This window comes from Leptonychotes weddellii, chromosome 5, assembly GCF_054177405.1.
Source record: "Leptonychotes weddellii isolate Sample4059 chromosome 5, ASM5417740v2, whole genome shotgun sequence".
NCBI classification, from domain to species: domain Eukaryota; kingdom Metazoa; phylum Chordata; class Mammalia; order Carnivora; family Phocidae; genus Leptonychotes; species Leptonychotes weddellii.
The window spans coordinates 111671093-111695553 of NC_138373.1; the positions used below are offsets into that span (position 1 = coordinate 111671093).

Here is a 24461-nt window from a genome sequence, read left to right on the forward strand (position 1 = left end):
GAGCCCCGCATTGGGCTCCCTGTTCAGCGGGGAGTCTGCTTCTCCCTCTCCCACTCCCCCTGCTTGTGTTCCCTCTCTCGCTGTGTCTCTCTCTGTCAAATAAATAAAATCTTTAAAAAAAAAAAAATTAAGGAAATCTTGCCATTTGTGACAATGTGGATGGACCTTAAGGACATTATGATAAGTGAGATAAGAGAAATACCATATGATCTCACTTATGTGTGGAATCTAAAAAATAAATAAAAACAAAAAACATTCACAGGCACAGAGAACAGATTGGTGGTTGGGAGAGGCAGCTGTGAGTGGTGGGAGAAATGAGTGACTGAGGGTCAAAAGATACAAACTTGCAGTTAGAAAATAAGTCAGTCATGTGGATGTAATGTACAGCATGGTGACTGTAATTAATAATACTGTGTTGCATATTTGAAAGTTTCTAAGTGAGTGAAAGTTATCACAAGAAAAAAATACTTTTGTTAATATGAATGTGATGGATGTTAACCAGAATTTCTGTGATGATCATTTTGCAGTATATCCATATATCAAGTCACTATGTTCTACACCGAAAGCTAATGTAATGTTGTATATCAATTACACCTCAAGAAAAAGAAAAAGAAAAAAGAATACCTCTTGGGAGCAATTCTTGGTAGTAATATCCAAGATGTTTCTTCTAGATGCACTGTTGAAATGGATAGCCTTTACTGCTATTCTTGTGTAGGTTTATAGAGTCGGCATCCATTCCCTTTTGATTGTCTTTCGAATCTGTTCACAGTTTGTAACTCCCCGTGAGGCCATGACACTCCCATCATTCCATTACCTGATATGAAGAAACTTCAAAGCGAATTAAAAGAAATGACACAAACTTTTTTCTAGAGGGGTTCTATATACATATATATAATATTTTATTTTAAAATGTCATTGAGCATATACATTTCTTTAGCTTTTTCCAGGGAACATCGCACCTAAGTTTCAAAACACACAAAATAGACCCCCTTTACTAAACAGTTTTCATTTTGGGGGGTTACAAATTCAAGGTTTCACAACCACAAAGCATAAAGGTACATGGTTCTGAAACCATTTTCAGGCAGATTCCTGTCATTCCCTGTACATCTGGCATTTTTGGAAACCCAGATCTTACAAATGATCTCCACCGTGGGCCTCCCTGGGTCTCCAGAAGAAACAGAGAAAATGGAAGCGAACAGAAATAAGAGAATTACCTCAGGACTCCCCAGACACAAAATACTATGGAAGGTCCGAAAAGTGGGGGGGCACAAGGTTCTCCTTCAAGTACATCACAGTAGAAAACAACAGCACATTTACAGCCTTATTTGGTCACTGTCTACCTGGTTGCTATGTGAACAAGACTTCATCTAAGACGCAGAGGAAAAATGAAAGCTATTTACACGTAACATCATGGGTTAGAAAGAGCAGTCGTGCCCAGACCGGCACTCAGATCTGACAAAGAGCTGCCATGGTGCTCGCCTGAGAGGCAAGGAGCCTGCTCACGTAGTGTCCTTTGAAAAATCCCAGTGTACGCATCTGCCACATCAGCCACGCCCACCCAGAGTCTGCCCTGCATGGTGGGCGGTGTATGGTGTGCAGACTCTCAGCCTTCTCTGCAATTGTGAAGTTCTCACAAATCCAAGTTTCTAAAGTAAGATTCTGTCCTGGGGCCAGATACTGTTTTCCTGTTTTCTGAGATCTGGTAAATTTTAGGGTCAGCCTGATTGTTCTTTGCATAGACAATGACTCTTCACTGCTTTCTCCAAGTGTCCCAGAAGCAGTAATTTACTGAAGACAGAATCTCATAAAAGTTTAACATATTCCCTCTGAGAACAGTGGTGCTGCTGGGTCACTTAAGGAAAGGTCAGATCCTCAAACTGTGGTGGAAAGAAACCACTGACCGCCCTTGGCCGTGTTGAAAACAAATGGATTGGCAGACGAGGAAGGAGGTGCAGTCTAGAGGAGAATCAGAATTTTAAAGATGTGGGAGTCTTTTTCCGTATGTTTCCATGCTAGTGCTCTTGGTAAACCAAAAATCCTGCCCGAATGGCCAAGATCTGAGGCCAAATCTGGGTCCCAAGACTCTCATCCCTGCCCACCAATACCTGCCTACAGCTGTAGTTGTCCCGAGACAGAAGTGAATACTTAGGAGTAAGAAGAAGGTGAGCGCAGCTGACTTCGCACAACCCCATAGAGGTAAGCTGCTAGGAATTAAAAAATCAAACACCCTAAATTCCCCAAAGTTGTGGAAAGGAACTGAAATTGCCACTTTTTGTAGTTTGTCCTAGTCCACAGCTGAGTACTTGGCCTAGCCCGATTTTCCCCTCTCCCTTCCCACCCCAAGAAGGGCAGTTAGGTAAGCAGACCCACCGCAGAACATACCCTCCATCTCTGACTGCTGGCGCTTCTCTCACTGCAGGTGTCGTGAGAACAAAGGTTTGGCTGTCGCCTGGCAAGAAGCTACAAGGTGTGGATGGAGTATGAGTTTGCTCTCTTTAAGGAAAAGACCCATCCCCAAGTATTCCGAAGAGTAGGGTCCAGCCCAACAAAGAGATTTAGAACCGAAAGAGCCTTTCATTAGAGGAAGTGGCCATACATACCCCAAGACAACCATAAAGACTTGACTAGGAAATCGAAAGCTTTTTATTAAACAAGACTTCCTCTGAGGCTATTAGGACAAGCAGATTTGGCTATAAGTCAGATACACAACATTTCAGAACCACATATAAATACGTTCTTCAGAATTTTGAGTCTGTTGCCTTTTGACCTCTCCAGGAATGCTCCAAGGGCCAACCCTGTTATGTAGACACAGTTGCTGCTCTTGGGATGAGATGGGACGGGGCCTGGGTGAAAAATAAAGCCAAACAGAGTAAGCTCAATTCACAGAGCAATATCAGTGCTGGGAAGATCTGCTATGGACATTAACACATCACTTTTTCCACATATGATTTATCCACCTCGTTTGTAATTTTCCTCCCATCCCCCAAACAGAAAGAGGGCTTGAGCTTTTTAACTAAGATCTTTCCACCAAGGAGGCTTATGACAAGAATTCCTGGATACCTTTCTAACTAAAACCAGCAGGACTAAATGCTCAAGACTTTAGGATAAATTGAAAAAGGGGGTTCCAGAATTTTTCCTGAGACATTTCTTTGCAGTACATGAATTGGTGACTTGAGTAGAGTAGAAGACTATCATGACATCTATGCCCAAAGTCGGACTCTGGTGGCTCAAATAAAAGTAGAAAAGTGCAAGGTAGGACCAACATCAAAGCGCAGGAGAGAAAACAGATGAAAGGCAAGGGGAACACGGGAAAGAGGTGATTGCTTGTGAGGAGAGCTTCCCAAAGAAGGCCGTTCAGAGTCCTCCACAAAAAACTTTCTCGTTTTCGGGCGCCTGGGTGGCTCAGTCGTTAAGCGTCTGCCTTCGGCTCAGGTAATGATCCCAGGGTCCTGGGATCGAGTCCCACATCGGGCTCCCTCCTCGGTGGGAAGCCTGCTCTCCCTCTCCCACTCCTGCTGCTTGTGTTCCTGCTCTCGCTATCTCTGTCCCTGTCAAATAAATAAAATCTTTCAAAAAAAAAAAAAAAACTTTCTCGTTTTCCCCTTGTACCTGACTTTGAGTCAGGGCAGGGACAGAAGGTGGAACCACACTGTGGGAGATGCCTGCACATTGTCCCACAGCATCTTATTCTGCCAGAGGAGCAAATGGCTTCCCACAGATTGGTCCCCAAAGAGCCATCTGGGGTTGCTCAGATCTCCTGGAGGAGGAGGCAAGCTGTCAGATGAAGATGACCCCTGACAAGGTAGTAGTCCAATTCTTCCCAGGCAACATTTTGGCAAACAGCTGGTGGGTAAATCCCCAAGTACTTTACCTACCAGACAGGGCATCATTTCCACAGCGTGGAATGAATTCATTCCTGAGTAGAGAGGCTCCAGGCCTTTCCTACTGGAATATCTACAACTCCAGGAAGGTGACGAACTGTCCTGGAGGAAAGGTTCCTCTCGTCTCCTCTCCTCTGGGGAAGGGACCCAGCAAACACGTGAACTGGAACTGGCTCTCCAGCAGTTTTGGGAATCACATCACCAACATTGTTCTTTACTGGGTGGGAAGAATGTTTAAATTACACAAAACTGTCAGGATGGTGATGAAACCACAGGAGGTGTGCAGGAAGAAGACTCAGTAATTGGACATCGCTCTACAAGGTCCTCCGGTGCAGAGCAATAGTCTGCCCAAGAGATAGAAGTGATTTCTAAAAACCTATTTTGTGATTCCTCTTGAAAGAGAAGCAACAGGTAGATTTGGTGTCCACTGCTTCTGCAGCTCTTGTGAGGAACGCTCAGAAGTGGAGCTACAATGGGAACTGGGGTTGCAGCTGTTGGGTGGCTGGGGAAGGAATGGGGCACACAGCAGGAGAATGACCAGTCAACCCAATTCAAATTCACTTTAATCAGATGGCTATTCTGAGTGGGCCTTGCCTGAAGATGAGGGGGAGAGCAGGACTGCTGCTCCCTGACAGTACACAGATATGTACTGATGTGGAGTGGCCTTGGGGACAATCATAGCCCATGGAACCTGGATCCAAAAGGGAGGGTCTTCATATGAGGTATGGTGACCTGACTGATACATGGAGCTTCCTGTTCTGATCTCTTCAACACTGCTTTACGTATGTCCCCATGGCACAGCAGGTGGGGAGGGCCAACCATTCCAGAAATGAAAACCTGGGTTCTCAGAGAAATCTCAAGCCACAAAAGGGGGACCCTTGAAAACAACTGAGGAACTGTTGGTCCAAAGAAACACCCATATTTTCATGAAAACACACTGATTTGGTGAGAAAATGCAACTCAGGAACAAACTGTTACACAACAAAGACAGTACTCTGTCAGCCAGGGCACCGCTCCAGAAGGCTGCCTGGGTGGTGTGGGCTACAGGATATGGGGACGGCCTGGGCTGGACTTTGACACACAAATTCCTCAGCAAGGAGATGGAAAGTCCCAGGCCTGTTTTATGAAAGGGAAACAATTAAGATTCAAAGAATATCGAAAAGAAAAAATCCCTGCCTCACCCCACCATAACCATGAAAGAATGAAAAGAGAGACAGACACACACACACACACAGATGGTGTTCCCTGAAATAAATCTCAGGCTTACTAGGAGGTGGGTGCGTACACTTTCTGAGGCATGATCCCCAACTTTCCAATGCAGCACTTTTAACCCGTAGAGAAGCTGGCAGCTTGACAGGCCGAAGAGTCTTCTGCCAGTTACACCTGAAAATGGCTGCCCAGCTACTCCAAATAAATATGTGTGTGCCCAAAATAGGCAATGGCCACCCAGGAGGCCTATTAAAGGAACCAAAAGAAACACAACACTCAGTAGCAGCCTTTATGTTTTGCTCTGGTTGAGTATCCAGACCTGTTACTGAAGAGGAAACTGAAATCTAAGGGTCCCCCAGAAGTACCGCCAGAGGCCTTTTAGCAGCAAACTCCCCACCTGGGCTGGGAAGAGGTTGCATCCCCTGAACTCTGCGGGGGCACGTCCCAGTCCCGCCCTGCTAAGAGGTATCCCAGCTTTCTCCCCTGCTGTCCTCCTGATGCCCCGGGCTGTTTTCATGAAAGTTTGTTCCCATGTATTAAAGGAATGACATATACAGAAATGTCGTCTCCTGAGCCCAGTCGGTCATTAGATATCCGCCATCCTCTGTCCTTCAGGACACCACGGGCACGCATCACCAGGTCCTGAGCTGCCAATGTGTACCTGTGTAGGGAGAAGCAGGGATGAGACCATCAGTGCGGCATCAGGCGGAATCTGGAGTCGAGGAAGCCTGGGAAAGAGGCATCACTACAGCTGTGTCAGCAGTTTTCAAATACCCCTAAAGTCTCCAAAAGTCTAGGCAAGGGGCGCCTGGGTAGCTCAGACGGTTAAGCATCTGCATTCGGCTCAGGTCATGATCTCTAGGTCCTGGATCGAGCCCCACGTTGGGCTCCCTGCTCAGCAGGGAGTCTGCTTCTCCCTCTCCCTCTGCCTCTCCCCCTGCTCATGCTCATTCTCTCTCTGTGTATCTCTCTGTCTCAAATGAATAAATAAAATCTTAAAGTCTAGGCCATCTTTTCCCAAAATGTGGGATGCCTAACGTGAGATTATTCTTTTAAGTGGATGGACAAGGCACCACATACATTAAATAACCTCCTAAATTATTCTGCTCTTGAGTCCTTTGATGTTTTTGGTGATGTCAAGGAGACAGTCTCCATTTGGTGTGAATCTGTCTTTAATTTGGACCTGCTTGGGCTCATAGCTTTGCTTGGCAAACCATGCCTCACTGAAAAAGTACTTGGGAATCATAAGAGCTTTGGTTTTCAGTGTTTATTTTTTGGACCACATTCTTTTTTAGGACAAAGGATAGTCATTTTCCATTTATGGTAGGGGTCAATCTTCTAAAATAAAATTGTTTTTAAAAAGTGAGTTGATTTAAATAAAAACATCAATAGTACATGTAGCATTGGAATACAGTAAAAATGTGAAGGTGTTTTTGGGAAAGGACTGATAAACCTTTGTGTGAATGAGCTATTCACCCACCCTTATCAATGCCATTCTCTCCTCTAGATCAACGTAGGTACGGGGGGGGGGGGGGTCCACCAAGAATTAGAAAATAAGATTGCTCATAGAGATTTAAACTCGAGGAAAAAGAATGGCTACATTATTAGTCAATGGAAAATATTAATATCTAAAGACCAGTGTGGGAGGGGATTTTGGTGGGTGTAGGCCTGGGTTGGCCTTGAGGCATTAAAAAAAAAAAAACGAGACAAAACATTGGCAGGTGTCTATCCAAATACTGATCAGAGCACAGAGAGTCTTAGCTGACAGACTTCAAAGAGATTTAGTTCCGCTGGTACAACCATATTTAGTGTGGATGAATTACTCCCTCAGCCTATATGCCATTAAACATGATTCACCGTTAACTCTGATTTCACGTTCACCAAATAACCTGATTATGATCTGGCTCGTGTAGGCCTGCCTACAGGGAAGGAATGAGCCAGGCATTGTACTTTAGGAATATCAGTCAGTTATATTTCTCCATATAAATGTCAACTGGCATTTCAGTTTCCAAATCAGTTTTGTAAGCTTGTTTAGGGTGAGCCCAGCTCTGACAATGAATCTGTTCTTTGTATGTTGATTAAACCAGTTTCTGAGCCTGAAAAGCTAAAAGCTAGACTCTGATAAATCACCAAGATAATAAATGTCACCCTATAAGGGAGGCTTCTTGGAAGGCTTTAACGACAGACCTTTAACAACAGACCACCCTGATATTACTAGTGGTTTTTCCCTACTTTGGAATGTCTCTGCCTTGCCCTCAGGACTGTGATTTTATGGAATTCAGAACCCCAGAAGGCTCTTCTATTTCTTCTGTTAAGACCCTTTATGGATTTACTGAGTCTCATATTAAAGGAGACCGGCAAAAAAATTATTAATTAATTAATTAAATAAAAATAAGAGACTAGTGTCTAGCCCATCATCACAATATTTAAGACTAAGGTCTGCAGCAAATGATCTCAGGATTAAGACTCCAGGACATAAAGTCTTTGAGACTCAAGTCTCCTTGCAGCCCAGGCAGGAGAGGACTGCAGGACACACTCTAGGTGGCAGAGGAGAGGCTGTTTGAGTTAATACAAAATAAATGCCTTTCCTCCTGGAGGGTGGGTGGTGGGTGGGGAGGAGAGACACCTTCTTCTTCTATCTGTATGAAGAGAATTATCAGCTTTGAGGCAGAAAAGTCTTCAGTAGCACTTGAGGGAAGATGCAGCCAGTTAGCCCTTCCAGTGGGTTCTCCTGTTGAGATCAGGAAATAAACAGAAAGGAGTCCAGAGAGGCCTTTGGCTCAAGGGCCAAATAAATGTCCCCAAATCCACATACTGCAGCTTATACTATATTCAGAAGAGTCTCTCAGATGCTCACCCCAGATTACTCTTGGGTTTATATTAAACTGTATATCTGAGAAAGAACCATGCCGGGAAAGGCTACCAACAATATCGGAGTGATGTTTATTATCCTGGTGATTGACCAGGGTCCAGACTTTAGCCTTTCAAGTTAAGAAACCTGGCTGAGTCAATACCGAGTAGATTCATCTGTCAGGGCTGAACACACCCTAACCCAGCTCAAGAGCATGCTAGACAGAGAAAATTGTAGCAAGTCATGATAAAAGGTGGCTGACGGTAAAAGAAAGATGCTCCAAGATGTCAAAAAGCAGAGAAAAGAACTCAAAAGGCCAGCTCTCTGTGGCTAGTCTAGGGAGAGGCGAACTGTCCTGTGGGGCAACGATGGCGAGAGATCAAAATGAAGTGAAGTCAAAGGATGATCACCCTTAGTTCAAGGCAAGAGACCACCCTGATATTGTCACTGCTGGTGACTCTGGGTATTTAAAAATGGTCAAAATTAGCAGTGGTATTTTAAAAAGCAGCATTAGGTCACCTAGAAAAGATGGTTACCCAGGAAACTCATTTCCCTGAGGGCTCTAGATAATTAAGGTTTTATTCTTAAAAATGGTTATTGCCTATTCCAAGATCACTTCCCTCGAGCCTGAATTTCTCTTTACCATCCATTCTGTCTTCCCTTAGGTGCTGAACTTGAGAGGGAAATCCATTTTTGCTTCTTCAATTTCTTCCCTTTTTCCCCCTTAATCTCTTACCAGTAGGCCCACTACCTCACTCATCTGGCCTCTTACACCTTGACCTAAAAGCTTCTTCTCAGTACTCGTTCAGCTCAACCTTGCTCCAGCACAGATACCACTGACCATCTTCTTTGCCTTTGATGTCTCCTGTCTTCCTGAATTCTTTTTTGGGCGGGGGTTGGGGGGAGGAGTGGGTAGGGGGGACAGCTTCCACTCCACTCCACACTCCCCAGTTCTCCTGCGTCTGGGCTTCCATGACACATGACACAAGCTCTTCTCTCTGATGCTCCTTAAGTTCCTTGGGAGGCCACAGGTAAGACTTAAGAAGAAATCAATAAATATTAACCTATTAACAAGGTAGGACTTGCCCATCTATCATCCTGAGTTAATGCGATCCCCAGTCTCTTAGGCAAGAAAAGATGGTCATTTTCAATGCCACCTCCTCACCCTGATATTTTTCAAAGATAAAATCCACAAGATTGAGTAGGACTTCTAAACTTTGTATTTTAAAGTGTATTTCATTAGTGGTACATGGCTAATTAAAATAAAATCTAATCTCATAGTTACTAAGATGTAAGCTGTACTTATTGTAAAAACTGATATACCGGAGCTTATTTCTGCCATCACTAATACATATAAATATATATAAAACTTCCTGTGTGTTTTCTGATTATGTTTTTCTTCATTCTTGCTTTCTGAAATCAGGTTGATTGCTTTAACACCTTTTCCCTCCCTCTACTGGTTTAGAAGTGATAGTTAATTTCTTTCATTTTAGCACTTATGCTTAAGTTTTTAACACAAAGGTTAATCAGTATTTATGTCCTCCTTCAGAAAATAAAAGGATCTTAGAATGCCTTCTATCATCTTTCATGTTACTGCCAGGTAGTTGAATTTCATCCTTTTTTTAAAGCCTCTATTAGTCATTATTATCATTTACAATCCATACTTATGTAAATAAACCAACATACTAACTTCTGTGGTTTTTGAAATCCATTCCTTCCTTCTGGATTTGATTTTTTTTTTCTGTTGAAGTCCATTTTTAGAATTCTTTCAACAATGGTCTGTGAGGGATTAAACTCACCTAGTCTTTGGACCACAAAAATCTTTTATTTTTGCTTTTAATCTTGCATGATAGCTTTATAGGGTATAGAATTCTGGATTGACCATTACTTTTCCCTCAGCAGTTTAGAGATAATATTTCATTTATTGTGACTTCTCTTGTTGGGAAGACATTTCTTTATAAGGAAATATCTTCTCATTGGTAGGTTTTTAAGTTTTTACTGTTATCGACGGTATGAAGTTACACCAAGACATAACAATGAGGATTCATTTTTATCTATCATGGTTGAAAATCTGTTTTACTCCTTCAAATGAGAAGATATTTCTTTGAATCTGGAAAGTTTTCAACTGTGAACTTTTTGAATATTGCTTGCCCTCTATTTTTTTAATATTTTCTCCTATTAGACCTTCCCCACTTTGCCTTCCAGATTTCCACTTCTTTCCTGTTTTCTTTTTTCTGATTTCTATAAATTCACTAATTCCTGTTTTAGTGGTTTACTTTTCAATCCATTCAGTATAGTTAACTCTTCAACAACACGGAGGTTAAGGGACAACAATCACCACACAGTCAAAAATCCAAGTATAACTTTTGACTCTCTGAAAACTTAACTACTAATAGCCTATTGTTGCCCAGACACCTTACTGATGACATAAACAGTTAATACATATTTGGTATGTTATACTTATTATATATACTGTATTCTTACAATAAAGTAAGCTATAGAAAATATTATTAAAAAATCGTAAGAGAAAACATATTTGCAGTACTTTTTCAAAAAAATCCATGTATAGGGGCGCCTGGGTGGCTCAGTTGTTAAGCGTCTGCCTTTGGCTCAGGTCATGATCCCAGGGTCCTGGGATTGAGCCCCACATTGGGCTCCCTGCTTGGCAGGAAGCCTGCTTCTCCATCTCCCCACCCCCCCACCCTGCTTGTGTTCCATCTCTCACTGTTTCTGTCAAATAAATAAATAAAATCTTAAAAAAAAAAAAATCCATGTATAAGTGGACTCATGCAGTTGAAACCCATGTTATTCAAGGGTGAGCTATGGTAACTTTATTTCAGTGACATACTTTTCTCCATTGTGAATTTTCATTTGGTTTTCCAAATTTACCTCTCCCTGCCTTGTGGTTCTATTTGTACATGTTTAAAGTTTCAACCTGTTCTACTGGGTTTTCTTTGGAGAGGTAGAGAGAAGGCTCCATTGTGTCTAGTTATTCTTTCTCATAGTGGGTTTGAAGCTATGTTTCTCTTCAGTAGGGGTTGCTTACTCTGTGCCCTAGGTTATAGAGATTTTTAAATTTGCCTCTACTAGGACACATTATGGGTTTTCCAGCTGTAGAACATGTAATTTCTTGGTTTAGGATTCTCATAACACAGGAGTGGTGTGAGGTTTAACTTCCCACTTCCTGTGTGGTGAGCCTACCCAACCATATCCCCTTCTCACAGAACTTCAGTTTCATCAGGTTCTTGCCATCATCCATGTATCCATGTGCTTCAGGGAAGGACCTGAGGCAGGAGGCTTGGGAGAATGCCTAGGACCACTTCTTCCAACACTGTTGCCAGGAGCTCAGATTCCTCCACATGACTTCTCTTTGCCAGACTTCTCTGGTGAATGTGGTATCCCCTCTGTAAAAGCAGCTTGTGTGGACAACTGAAGGGGACTGAGTAGATGGTGTATTCAGTGACTAACCGTACCGCTGAACTCTAGAACCAATTTCCTACATTTCCTTCAGGCTACAGGAGACCCAGTATTGAAACGAAGTCAGAAACAACATTCAGGTAAAATGAGGCCACTTGCAAGAGCTTTCCGCATAAATGAGCAACTCGACACAACCCTAGAAACCAGCTCCTGGGAGAAGAGTTGTGCCCCAACTCCAGTATTCAGCCAGGCTGGGTGGCCATTCAAAACCCACTGGCATCCATATTCAAGAGCCAACTTGCCCCAGGCATGAAACCATGTATAAGGTTGCCTTATATCAAAACTGGTAAAGAGGAAACAACTTTCTCAAGAGGGAAAGACCTCGGTGTTCCCCACTCCCATTTGGTTTTCTTCCAATTTCTACCTGACAAGGCCTGTCTGGTTTGGTGACTATGAAAGAAATTGCTAAATGTGGCAGTAAAACAGGAGAGCTCTACAGATTTTGGTACTGAGACTGAACCCAAGGGCAGACACGTGCCACAGATGGAGTTAAAACATGAAATGCAAGTACAAAAATATACAGGAGAGGAGCAAATAAGAATATGGCACAGCCGAAGGCAGTGACAGGGGATTGGATTCCACTGCACGTGGGCCGAGGCTGGGAGGCGGGCTGAGGAGCCTGGAGATTCTGGAAGCTGGATGTGGAGCAGATGAAGGGCCGTTCCTGAATGCCTTATTCAGAATGCTTGGTCATACTGCATGAGAGAACTGCTAGAGCAGTTTGAAGTACTTGCTCTCTTCTAAGAAAGAATCTCCCTGGGAGACAAGTTTTGTATTTTGAGAACATTTTTCTTCTCTGGCCACAACTTTCAATATTGATCAGCAAAAGAAATTTCAATACTGATCCGCTGAAAGAAATGGCTGCCAGGGAGGGAGCTAACTTGGCACACGGCACAGGGCTTGGCTCAGAGGCTTCCTCAGGCTCTGAGTGGGAGGGAGCAGAGAAAGGACAGCAGGGGAGGGAGGAAAACAAAGAAAGGAAGAGGGCTGAAGGACTATGGGAAGGCCAGAAGCTCTTTTCACAATGGCACTAACAGTCAGGGTGGAAGGAGACCGATAAATCCTCAATTGTCTCTGTTGTCCCTGCCATTTCTGTGGCAGTTCTTCTTTCGCCTCTTCAGCAGAGCATACAAAGGGGCTCAGGGTGTGGGCGTGGGTTGCCGAGGGTCCAATCCTGGTTTTACCACGGCCCACATGGGCACTCTGGAAAAATTCCTGAGCCTCTTGGAGCCCCTCTTTTCTTACGTATAAATCTGGGATGATGACAGGGCGGACCTCAAAGGCTCCTGCAAGGAATGAATGAGATCCTTCCACAAAGCATTCAGCAGTCTCAGCACTTGGTCAGAGGTCAGTACCCACTATCATTTTCCTCATTAAACATAAGATGTCCTTCTTTTCCCCCAAGAGATTTGCCTTCAGTCATCTACCTCTTAGAGAGTCTGTTTCTCACAGGGACTGCATTTGAATCAGCACTGGTGTCAAAACTACGTCCATTTCAGGCCTCAGGCTATAACCCTGCTTTAAAGGCTTGAATAGTTCTAGTTGGGTGGGAACTGCTATTTGCCATTTAGATGGTACAGATCAGGGTCTTACAAGAGGGAGGTAGGTGGCAGGAACTGGGGAATTAATGGGTTCCAAATATTTGCATATAAAAGGCTGCCTCCATCTGCTGATGCCCAGCAGTAATAGAGTATGATGGGAACAGGAGGAGGAATCTTCTTTGCATTCTGAGCAGGCCTCTGAAATTTAAGAGGTAGGAAAGCTCTCCCAAGCTTGGGAACATTGGCAGGGATCTATGGTGACCTGGTGGGCAGGGGGTGAGGGGTGGCTTGGAGAGGGCTCTTTATTGTATTTGGACCTGGGCAGCTCATCCCAGGAGGAGGCATCTCTTAGGCTCACTGCTGGGAGCTGAACCACGCGGGTCCCTTGTCCGCCTCTAAACTCACCGAAGCCACTCGTGACGGCTTCTGTCCCCAGCCCAGGGAGCAGGTGGAATATCCTGAGACACTGGAATACTGACAGCTCTGTCCGTGACGCGGCCACGGTGTACCTCAGGGGTTAATGTGCCCGCAGGTACAAGGCCGCGGACTGGGGAGAGCGGCCACACCCACAGGAGAGGGCGAAAACACCTGCCATGCATCGTCCAGCCCTCCGCGCCTGGCACCAACTCCCTGGTTCCTTACGTGCTGCGTGTTGATTTTTGTTTGTATCCCAAACAGCACAATTTCAATGTGAGAGGGAGCAACAGAACATTTCCTTCTCTATCTTCCCTGGCAAGCCCTTTAAAATGCCCTGATCTTCCAACTAAGTGGCCACACAGCTCTGCTCCAGCGGCCATACAAAGAGCCATGAGGCAGGAAAGAGGGGCCCGGCAGCGTGCTGTTCAGAGGCCATTATGGGCAGGGTCACAGACTGACTTCCCAGTTACCATGGGTCTAAATATGCTCAACATTGCAAAAGAGACAAAAATGCCGATTTTATCTAGCCTTCAAATAGATCAAGCACTCACAAATTTGTTCTTCAAACATGTAATTGATATGGGGGGCAATGGGGGAAACCCTTTTTTGCATCTGAGGCATAGTTTTTCAAAACCACGTGGTGCTGGTAGGAATTAGTTCAGCTAATTCGTGGAAAGATCTCATAGAAAGAAATTTTGTCTTTTGCCAAAATAAATTTCATATTATCAAGGAAATACAAATTAGCAATACTAATAGCTGCCTGAGTAGCCTGCTGTCAGTGTTGGTGGCGTTTTTGCTAGTAACTTCCCACGGATTAATCTCTTCCTCATCAATGCACGCAGATCGGAGTCTCAGAGAGCATGGATGTGAAGAACACCATCTCAAGTGTGACCATCAAGGAGGCTTCATTTTTTAAAAGATTTTATTTATTTATTTGACAGAGCGCGTGTACACAGCATGGGGAGCAGCAGAGGGACAGGGAGAAGCAGGCTCCCCGCTGAGCAGGGAGCCCGACGTGGGGCTCTATCCCAGGACCCCGGGATCATGACCTGAGCCGAAGGCAGACGCTTAACTGACTGAGCCACCCAGGTGTCCCAAGAAGCTTCTCTTGTTAGGGAAATGCTCTGTGGAATTTATGTTACATTGGTACTTACAGATTTAATACTCCATACAAAGCCCCTCAAGTGTCATGGCAGGCGGACTGAGGGTCAGTAGGTCCAAGTTACAGAGAGGTTTCCACAGGTTTCGGGCAATGAAGGACTGGCAAAGCCTCACAAAGTTTTGCTGGGGCATTTGGAACGCGACTGCATACTGTGCTTTCATGTTTGGTTAACTGTTCTGTGGCCCTAGTTCCCTCTGGCTTTGCCCACGCCCTTCCCCCTCAGTCATATTGACAATTTATTACTTTTTGACAAAGTATTAAGCATCCTCTTTGAGTGTTCACACACTTGTCTCTATTTTGAATATTCTTCACAGGAGATCTCCCACTAAATCTCCAGCTTATTAGAGGGGATAAGTCGATCCCTCGTTTGCCCCAGAAAACCCCTTCCAGGCCTTTCTCCAGCACCCTCTCCAAATTGTGCAGGATGTTTAGGCCTCAACAGAGAATCTTCCTGGTATTACAGAGGGCTACAGGTTGTGTAGCCCAATCTCCATGACTTCCAGCCACCCGACTCAGGTGCTAGCTTGGTTTATTTCCTATGAATGGTTCAATGTGTACCCCACAACGGACTCACAGAACTGCCAACTCTGCTCTACTTCAGGGTGTGCTCCAATCAAAAGAAAAAAGGAAAAAGAAAGGAGGAAGGAAAGAAAGAGGAGGGAGGGAGGAAAGGGAGAAAGAGAAAGGAGGAAAGAAAAGAAAGCAAGCATGCCAATCGGCCAGCCAGTCCCCACCTTCCAACGTGATTAAATAGGTAAGCCTTTGGTCCTGGGTTACATGTGGGGAGAAATGAATCCTTCTGGCCAAAGAAGAGCCCACAGAGCCTCTGCAGTTATAAAGTGGGTCCTTCCTCCTCACAGACATTATAACTTTGACTAAAACTTATTAGGATGACTTTCCCTCATATTTCTATTGCACAGGAAGATCAGAACAGCTCCCAGTTGGAGCAAGCCCCCCGCCACGGCTTTTGGGACTAAGCTCCCCAAGGAGACACACTCATCCAGGGCACGAGTGTGGTGCCCACCTCCCAAATTACACACGGAAATGTGCAAATACGTTGCACATGAAAGAGAAAAGTTTACATCACTTCTAAGCCATAAGTGTGAAATAAATTCAGTTTCTCTGAATTCCTAGTATTGCTTAAATTACAAAGGAGCAGACAGGGGTAGAGAATCCACATCTTGTGTTTTCACCATCAGGTTGCACAGACAGTTTGCTGATTATGGATCAGAATGAAGGAATTACACAAATTCCCTGTCATTATTATAGACTTCCTTTTCTACAACTAATTTCCACATTCATTAATCTTGTGAGTTCCTGGGGTGCCTGGGTGACTCACTCGGTCAAGTGTCTGCCCTCGGCTCAGGTCCTGATCCCAGGGTCCTGGGATTGAGCCCCACATCAGGCTCCGCAGGGAGCCTGCTTCTCCCTCTCCCTCTACCGCTCCCCCTGCTTGTGCACACACGCTCTCTCTCTGCCAAAAAATAAGTTGTTTTTTTTTTAAAGATTTTATTTATATATTTGTCAGAGAGAGAGAGAGCACAAGCAGGGGGAACGGCAGGCAGAGGGAGAAGCAGGCTCCCAACTAGCAAGGAGCCCGATGCGGGGCTCGATCCCAGGACCCTGGGATCATGACCTGAGCTGAAGGCAGATGCTTAACTGACTGAGCCACCCAGGCATCCCCCCAAAAATAAATTCTTTAAAAAAAAAATCTTGTGAGTTCCTAAGGTAGGCCACAACTTGCATTTACCTCTCACACCTCGTGTGTGGACAGCACCGCACGCTCAGCCCAGTCAGCCATCCTGACCACCAGCTTCCTTGACTGCACCATGTTCTCCCTCCCCAGCTACAGCTCGCCCCTACCCTGCCCAGCTCATCCTTGTTTGTTCTTCAGGTTTAAGTTTAGATAGCCCTTCCTGTGGGAAACTTCCTTGGCTGTCCCTTCCTCTAGGTTCGGCTCCTGTCTTTAATCACTTATACTATAACTTCCTTATGTTTCCATAACCCCCTCAAGACTCTAAACTCCCAGAGGGCAGGAGACAGGTCTGTTTGCTTCATAGATTTCTTCCCCAATACTAGCAAACCTTGCCTCATAAAACATGTCCTGAGTAATATTTCCCAAATGAATGAATCTGAATGAGAGTTATGTGGCAAAGAAGAAACCTCTGCCTACAAGGTTTTACTGCCTAAGGTCTCAAAACCCAACCAGAATTTTTTCTGATCTCCAAGCTGATATTCTTTTTCTTACCAATAAAACGGTGCTTATCTTACAACTTTCCCTTTCACTCATTCATCTACTGGATACGGAAGTCTTTCTTAGGCTTTGGTTTGCCATCTTCCCTGAAAGGCAGACATAAAACCTTTTTCTTTCTTGCCCTGTTTGTTCCACAGAAATCCCTCTAAGCCCTGCCTCTGGAGGTAGCAGTTCTGATGCACCCCCGGAGCCTGCTCTCACCTGGCAGGCACCTGCCTGGTGACAACACTGTCCGTAGGTTACCATTCCCTGGAGGGCAGATTTGTTGCCATGGAGAGAGATGGGCTGGTAAGCAAAACCAAGCCAGCTTGGAGAGATTTAAAAAAAAAAAAAAAGTGTTTCGTGCCTTTGCACTTGTACCTGTCAGCTGGCTTTGCAAAAAGCTTTATAAAAATAATCACAGTAGAGAAAACTGGTGAGAATGTTGCTAACAAGCAGGATATAAAACACAGATTAAAACCAAAGCTCAACAGGAGAAAAATCCATTTAAGTTCAAATGAAAGAATCTATAAACAACTGGATACCAAACAAGTCGAGGAAGAGAGAGACAGCCTCGCTTCACTATTTTCCTAAACGAATATTTTTCGTTGTGAAATATATGAAACATAGAAAAACAGCATCAAATACAGAGTAACAACAACAAACACCCATTACTGCTTAGTCATTAGCAGGAACTTCACTTTACAGAGATGTACGAGGTCAGTACATCTCCTTTTCTCAAGCACATACCCTTCCCCTCCCTGTCACCCCTTCTACCAAGATAACTATTATCCTGAATTTTGGGTTAATTTTCTTGCTTTTTGTTACAGTTTTAGTATCTATATACCTAAATGATATATTGTTAGTTTTCTGCTTCATGTCAATAGAATCATAATATGTGTATTCTTCTATGACTTACTTATTAAACTCAACATTATGTTTTTGAGATTCTTCCCTGCTAATGAGCACATCTTTGGTTCATTCCCTTTTTTTGAGCTATAAAGCCTTCTGTTCTTAGTTTATCCATCCTATGATTGGACACATTGTTGATTCCAGCTTTTGTCGTAAAAACAATTCTGTTGTATGAAATTTTAGCAGCACCACATCACCTGGATGGTCTATTAAAACACAAGCTGCTGGGTCCCCTCACTGGAGTTTTATTTGGTAGATTTGGGATGGGGCCTGAGAATTTGCATCTCTAACAAGTTCTCAGATGATGCCAATGCCACGTGACTCAAGGACTACACTTTCAGAACCAGCGCTCCAGGGTACAGACCTAGGAGAACTTCGGAGTCACAGGACATGCAAAGGCCTAACTTCACCAGGTATGCCGAGGTGTCATCCGTCTGTCTACAGATTCACAAAGCCATCTGCCGTTACTTCGTGTTTGTAATTTGTACCTCTCTGCTTATTCCAGCTGTGTTTTTAAAATATATTTACTGGCCATTAACGTTCTTCTGTGTCATGAGTGTTTGGTTCTTGCTCATTTTTCTACTGGGTTGTTTGTGTTTCCTTTATTGATCTGTGAGAGTTCACTGTATTTTATGGATAGGAATCCCTCTTCAGTTATACAGGTTGCAAAAATCTTTTCCCAGTTCATAGCTTATCATTTTACTCTCTTTATGTTGTCTTTTGAAGAACGAAAGTTGCTAATTTTAATGCAGTTAAGGTTATCCATCTTTTATTGTTCGTGCTTTTTGGGTCTTAAGATATCCTTCTCTAAGATCATAAAGACGGTCTCTCCCAAACTATTTTTTCTATTTGTTGTATTTATTTTGCCTTTCACATTTAAGTCTTAATTTTCATGGGCTTGATTTTAGTCTATGGTGTGAGGAAAGGATTCAATTTTAATTTTTTCTACACTGTTTTAGTTGTTCTGATTTTGTCTTAATATCTAGAAGGGTAAGACTCATACAGAAATGTCACAAACATTCCTAGCATTTTGTTCTTCCGTATACATCTTAGAATAAGTTTATGAAGCTATATGAAAACCTCACTGGAATTCTGGTTATAACTGTACTGTCTCTAAAGATCCATCAGGGAGAATTAATATCTTTACAATGTACCTATGAAAGAACACATATATCTTCATAGTATGTTCACATTTAATTGCTGCTGCGTCTGAGATATTACTGTTTTTTATTCCCAATGTTGTTTGTCACCCTTTGTTTTTGATTAGTCTTATGAGAAATTTACCTAATTTATTACCTTTTTTCCAAATTTGTTTTCGAGAAATAATTTGTGGTAAAATATACATAACACAGAACTTAGCATTTTAACCATTTTAAAGCATGTACAGTTCAAAGGCATTAAGTACATTCACACTATTGTACAACCATCACCACTATTTACCCTCAAAACGTTTTCATCTTCCCAAATTGAAATGCTGTACCCATTAAACACACAGTCTCTTTCCCCACCCCCCAGCCCGACAACAACCATTTTACTTCGTGAATCTATGAATTTGACTACTCTAAGTACCTCATATAAATTGAATCATACAGTATTTGTTGTTCCGTGTCTGGTTATTTCACTCGGTATAATGTCTATACCCACCACCCATTTTGTAGCATCTGTGAGAATTTTGTTCTTTTATAAGGCTGGTTAATATTCCATTGCATTATATGCCGCATTTTCCTCATCCATTCATTCGCTCATGGACATATGGGTTTCTTCCACGTTTTAGCTATCGTAAATGACACTGCTATGGACATGGGTGTACAAATATCTGTTTGAGTCCCTGTTTTCACTTCTTTTGGGTGTATACACAGAAGTGGATTGTCAAATCATATGATTATTATGTTTAATTTTTTTGAGGAACCACTATACTGTTTTCCATAGCAGCTCCACCATTTTACATTCTTAACAGTAATGCGCAAGGGTTCCAATTTCTCCACATTCTCACCAACTCTTGTTATTTTTTTTTGATTTTTGGTTTTTTGTTTTTTAAATAGCTATCCTGATGGGTGAGGTGATATCTCACTGTGGTTTTAATTTGCATTTTCCTAATGTGTTAGTTGCTTTAAACAATAAACTTTGACTTTATTATTAAAAAAAAATTTAAATTTTTAATTGAAGTACAGTTGACATGTAGCATTATATTAGTTTTAGGTACACAACATAGTGCTTTGACAATTATATATTATGAAATGCTCACTGTAAGGGTAGTTACCATCTGTCACCAGACAACGTTACTACAATATTGTTGACTATACTGCCTATATTGTACTTTTTCATCCCCATGATTTATTTTATATCTGGAAGTTTGCAACTCTCAATCCTCTTCACCTGTTCCTCCTCTCTCCTAGCTCCCATCCATCCGCTCTGGCAACCATCAGTCTGTTGCCTGTATTTATGAGTCTGTTTCTGTTTGTTCATTTGTTGTGTATTTTAGATTCCATGTAAAAGTGAAATCATATGGTATCTGTCTTTCTTGGATTTAGTTCACTTAGCATAATACCCTCCAGGTATGTTGTTGAGAATGGCAAGATCCTCCCTTTTCTATGTGTATATACACATGTTCTTTATCCATTCATCAGTGGACACTGAGGTCGCTTCCATATCTTGGCTACTCTAAGTAAAACTGCAATAAACAGAGGGATGAATATATCTTTTTGATCTACTGTTTCCATTTTCTTCAGGTAAATACCCAGAAGTGGAATTACTGGATCATATGGTGCTTCTGTTTTTAATTTTTTGAGGAACCTTGCATATTGTTTTCCACAGTGGCAGCACCAATTTACATTCCCACCATTAGTGCTCGAGGGTTTCCTAATTCTCCACCTCCTTGCCGAACTTGTTATTTATCTTTTTGATACTAGCAATTCTGTTGTTAGGTGCTATCTCATGGTGGTTTTGATTTGCATTTCTCTGATGATTAGTGATATTGAGCATCTTTTCATGTTCTGTTGGCCATCTGTAAGTCTTCTTTGGAAAAATGTCTAGTCAGGTCCTCTACGCATTTTTTGTCTTTTATTCCCTCAGAGTGTTGAGTTACAGGAGTCTTTATATATTTTGGATATTAACCCTTTATTGGATATATCATACTGCAAAAATCTTCTCCCACTCAGGAGGTTGCCTTCTCGTTTTGTTGACGATTTCCTTTACAGTGCAAAAGTTTTTTAGTTTGATGTAGTCCCAATTATTTATTTTTGCTTTTGTTTCCCTTGCCTGGGGAAACACATCCAGAAAAATACTGCTAAGGCCAAGAGTTTATGGCCTATGTTTTCTTTTAGTTTTATGGTTTCAGGTCTTTAATCTATTTTGAATTTATTTTTGTGTATGGTGTAAGAAAGTGGCCCAGTTTCATTCTTTTACATGTAGCTGTCCAGTTTTCTCAACACCATATGTTGAAGAGACTGTCTTTCCCCACTGTATATTCTTGCCTTTGTAGATTGACTATTAAAATGTGGCCTTATTTCTGGACTCTCTATTCTGTCCCCTTGATTTATGTGTCTATTTTTATGCCAGTACCATGCTGTTTTGATTACTACAGCTTCATAGTATATCTTGAAATTTGGGATTATGAGATCTCCAGCTTTGTTCTTCCTTCTCAATCTTGCTTTGGTAATTCAGGGTCTTTCGTGGTTCCATACAAATTTTAGGATTATTTGTTCTAAGTTCTGTGAAAAATGCTTTTGGTATTCTGATAGAGATTACATTGAATCTGTAGATTGCTTTGAGTAGTATGGACATTTTACCAATATTTGTCCTTCTAATCCATGAGCATGGAATGTTGTTCCATTTCTTTCCGTCTTCTTCCATTTCTTTCACCAATGTCTTATAGTTTTCAGAGTAAGGTCTTCACCTCCTTGGTTAAATTTATTCCTAGGTATTTTATTCTTTTTGATGCAATTTTAAAGGGGACTGTTTTCTTACATTCTCTTTCTGCTAGTTTGTTATTAATGTAGAGAAACTCAACAGATTTCAGGATACTGATTTTGTATCCTGCAACTTCACTAAATTCATTTATCATTTATTTTTATTCAATATTTGTTCTCTATTTTCTTATCTATAATTTTTTCCTTCCATTACTCTGTGTTTATTCTGCTATTTTCACTTCTTAAATTAGATGCTATTGTAGAAATAAGGACCGCAGACCTAAAATTTAAAGTTAGGACAGGTGTTTCCTTATGGCCTGCACTCAGGAAAAGAACACATGGTCCACAAGTAGATAGCTCCACTCCTTTGGCTCCTAGAGTCTAGAAGTTATAAGAGGCCTTATGTACATATTTATGTGGATAATATAGGCAGAAATGGCCCCATAACACACATCAGTCCTCAAGGTCCTAGTCTGAGGAAATCTTTCCCTGTGGTAAGGAGTCTAGAGCTTGTGGCCAGGGGTTCCTGGTGTTATAGTGGGGAGTCTTGGAAAGAGCTATCTTATGACATGGAGAGGATGTAGCTATTTCTGGCAGGTCAGGGGTGACTGGAGTCTTCATCTATGCATAGCTCATTAAATTAGACCAAAAAAAAAAAAAAAAAAAGACTCAAAGTTCAGCCTTTGAAGCTTTGATATGTACTATTCTTCCCATTATTCAAACCCAAGTAATTTATTTTTTAAGATTTATTTGAGAGAGAGAGCACGTGAGAACGAGCATGAGCACGAGAGAATCTCAAGCCGACTCCACGCTGAGCGCAGAGTCTGACATGAGGCTCCATCCCATGACTCTGAGATCACATCCTGAGCCAAAACCAAGAGTTGGACACCCAACCAACTGTGCCACCCAGGTGCCCCCAAACCCAAGTAATTTCTAATTTTATTATAATTTTTTGATTTATAAATTTTTAGAAGTTTGGTTTCTGATTCCATGTAGGTTTTCTCTCCCTTGATTAGTCTAACAGTTATACATTCTATTTGTTTTATAGTTTTCTTAGCTATTTAAACACATTTAAGATGAACCATGAGAGACTGTGGACTCTGAGAAACAAACTGAGGGTTATAGAGGGGAGAGGGGTGGGGGGATGGGTTAGCCTGGTGATGGGTATTAAAGAGGGCACGTACTGCATGGAGCACTGGGTGTTATACACAAACAATGAATCATGGAACACTACATCAAAAACTAATGATGTAATGTATGGTGATTAACATAATAAAATAAATAAAATAAACACATTTAGAATCTAAAGCTAAACTTTTTTTTTTTTTTTAAAGATTTTATTTATTTATTTGAGACAGAGAGAATGAGAGAGAGCAAGCACATGAGAGAGGGGAGGGTCAGAGGGAGAAGCAGATTCCCTGCCGAGCAGGGAGCCCGATGCGGGACTCGATCCAGGGACTCCAGGATCATGACCTGAGCCGAAGGCAGTCGCTTAACCAACTGAGCCACCCAGGCACCCTAAAGCTAAACTCTTTTAAGAGAACCTCTTTTCCAGTAGAATCACAGCACTCTGTAACTGATTTGCTATCCCCCCTTGCCAATTTATTGTGCTGTTTTTACTTAGTATCTCAATTCTATCATTTTTAGTACCACACATTAGACGTTCTTGTTTCTGTTTTATATAGCCAATGTATCTACAAATTTATTACTATCCTAGCTTAATAATCCATTTTACTTCTCAGATCTTCCATCTGGGACCATTTCCTTTTCTTATCTGAGTACATCCTTTAGAAAATTTTCTTCAGAGCAGTTTGGTTGGCATTAAAATTCCTCAGGTTGTGTTTTGCCTGAAAATGTCTTTAATTTATCCTCTTTAATGGTATTTTTACTACATAGGAAAATTCTTTCATGTATGTTAAAAAAACTTTCATGTTAATAAAATATTCTTAGACAACTGAAGATGTAACTCCACTGTCTTTTGGATCCTATTGTTGTTTCTGAAAAGTCAGCTTTCATAGTCTAAATATTATTTATATAGATCTGTTTTGTCTTTCTTTCCAACTGCTTTTATTATTTTGTTTGTTTAAAGTTCTTCAGTTTCATTATGAAATACCTACTTATAATTTTCATTTCTTCTGCTTGAGATCTGTTGGGCTTTCTGTATCTTCAGTTTACTATCAGTCAACAATTCTGGAACTTTTTCTTTTTCTTCTCATCTACAGTATTTCCTTTTGAAATTCTATTGCGAGCATCTTAGGTCATTCCCCTAGTCTCATAATCTCATTTTTTTTTAAATTTTCCCTCTTGTCTCTCAGCCATTTTCTGATCAATTTTCCAGCTCACCAGTGTTTTATCTCTAATCTGTTTAATGCACTGAATTTTTAATTCTTATTTTAAAAATAAATCTCTAGAAGTTCCATTTCCTTATTTTTAAAATCTGTGCAATTTATAGTCTCTTGTCCTTGTTCCTATTTTCAACACTTTAAAAAACATTTCTGAAATGTTAAAATATTTATATTTTTGACTGATAAATTCAAGAATGAATGGTTTATAGGTCCCACTCCACTGTCTGCTGTTTCTACTGGCTTTTTCTCATGGTGACTTGTTTCCTTGTGTTCTAAGTGAAAGCTGCCTTTCTCCCGAGGGGATTTCTGTTTATTTCTGAGTCACCTAGAATTGTTTGGGATATTTACACTGCCATTATCCTACAAATGAAAACCTACTCTAATTATTCTCTCCTTTCTCAAAAATCATTTCCCAATGAATAAAAATCGATGCTGGGAGCATTTGGTATTACTCTCAACAGGAGGATCACAAACTGGATTATTCTCACTTCGGAATTACAAAGAAAGAATGTGAGAAACATGCTG

At 41.8% G+C, this 24461-nt stretch overlaps 2 protein-coding genes across 8 annotated transcripts in view; one reads left to right on the forward strand and one right to left on the reverse strand.

Annotated features, from left to right (window-relative positions):
- The window catches only part of LOC115937168 (uncharacterized), an 83496-nt gene that overhangs the window by 43123 nt on the left and 15912 nt on the right, over nucleotides 1-24461 (forward strand). Inside the window, exon 2 of one of the 5 annotated variants that reach the window (XR_014145745.1) lies at nucleotides 18025-18096. The exons of 2 other annotated variants lie outside the window; for them this stretch is intronic. Coding sequence is in view for 1 of the 3 variants with exons in the window: in XM_081821987.1 (XP_081678113.1) it covers nucleotides 22370-22517 (148 nt within the window). In the remaining 2 variants the exon portion in view is untranslated. Of the gene's footprint in view, nucleotides 1-16119; nucleotides 18097-22308; nucleotides 22518-24461 lie in introns of those variants that run through there. 2 more of the 5 variants (XR_014145743.1, XM_081821987.1) reach the window with 2 other exon arrangements.
- PPM1H (protein phosphatase, Mg2+/Mn2+ dependent 1H) overlaps nucleotides 876-24461 on the reverse strand; it is a 246808-nt gene continuing 223222 nt past the window's right edge. For 2 of the 3 annotated variants that reach the window (XM_081821986.1, XM_081821984.1), the window contains 2 exons: nucleotides 5646-5751; nucleotides 876-2843 (listed from right to left, as the gene is read on the reverse strand). In XM_081821986.1, coding sequence (XP_081678112.1) covers nucleotides 5677-5751 — 75 coding nt within the window. In that variant the 3' untranslated portion in view covers nucleotides 876-2843; nucleotides 5646-5676. Of the gene's footprint in view, nucleotides 5752-24461 lie in introns of all 3 variants that reach the window. The other variant, XM_081821985.1, reaches the window with a different exon arrangement.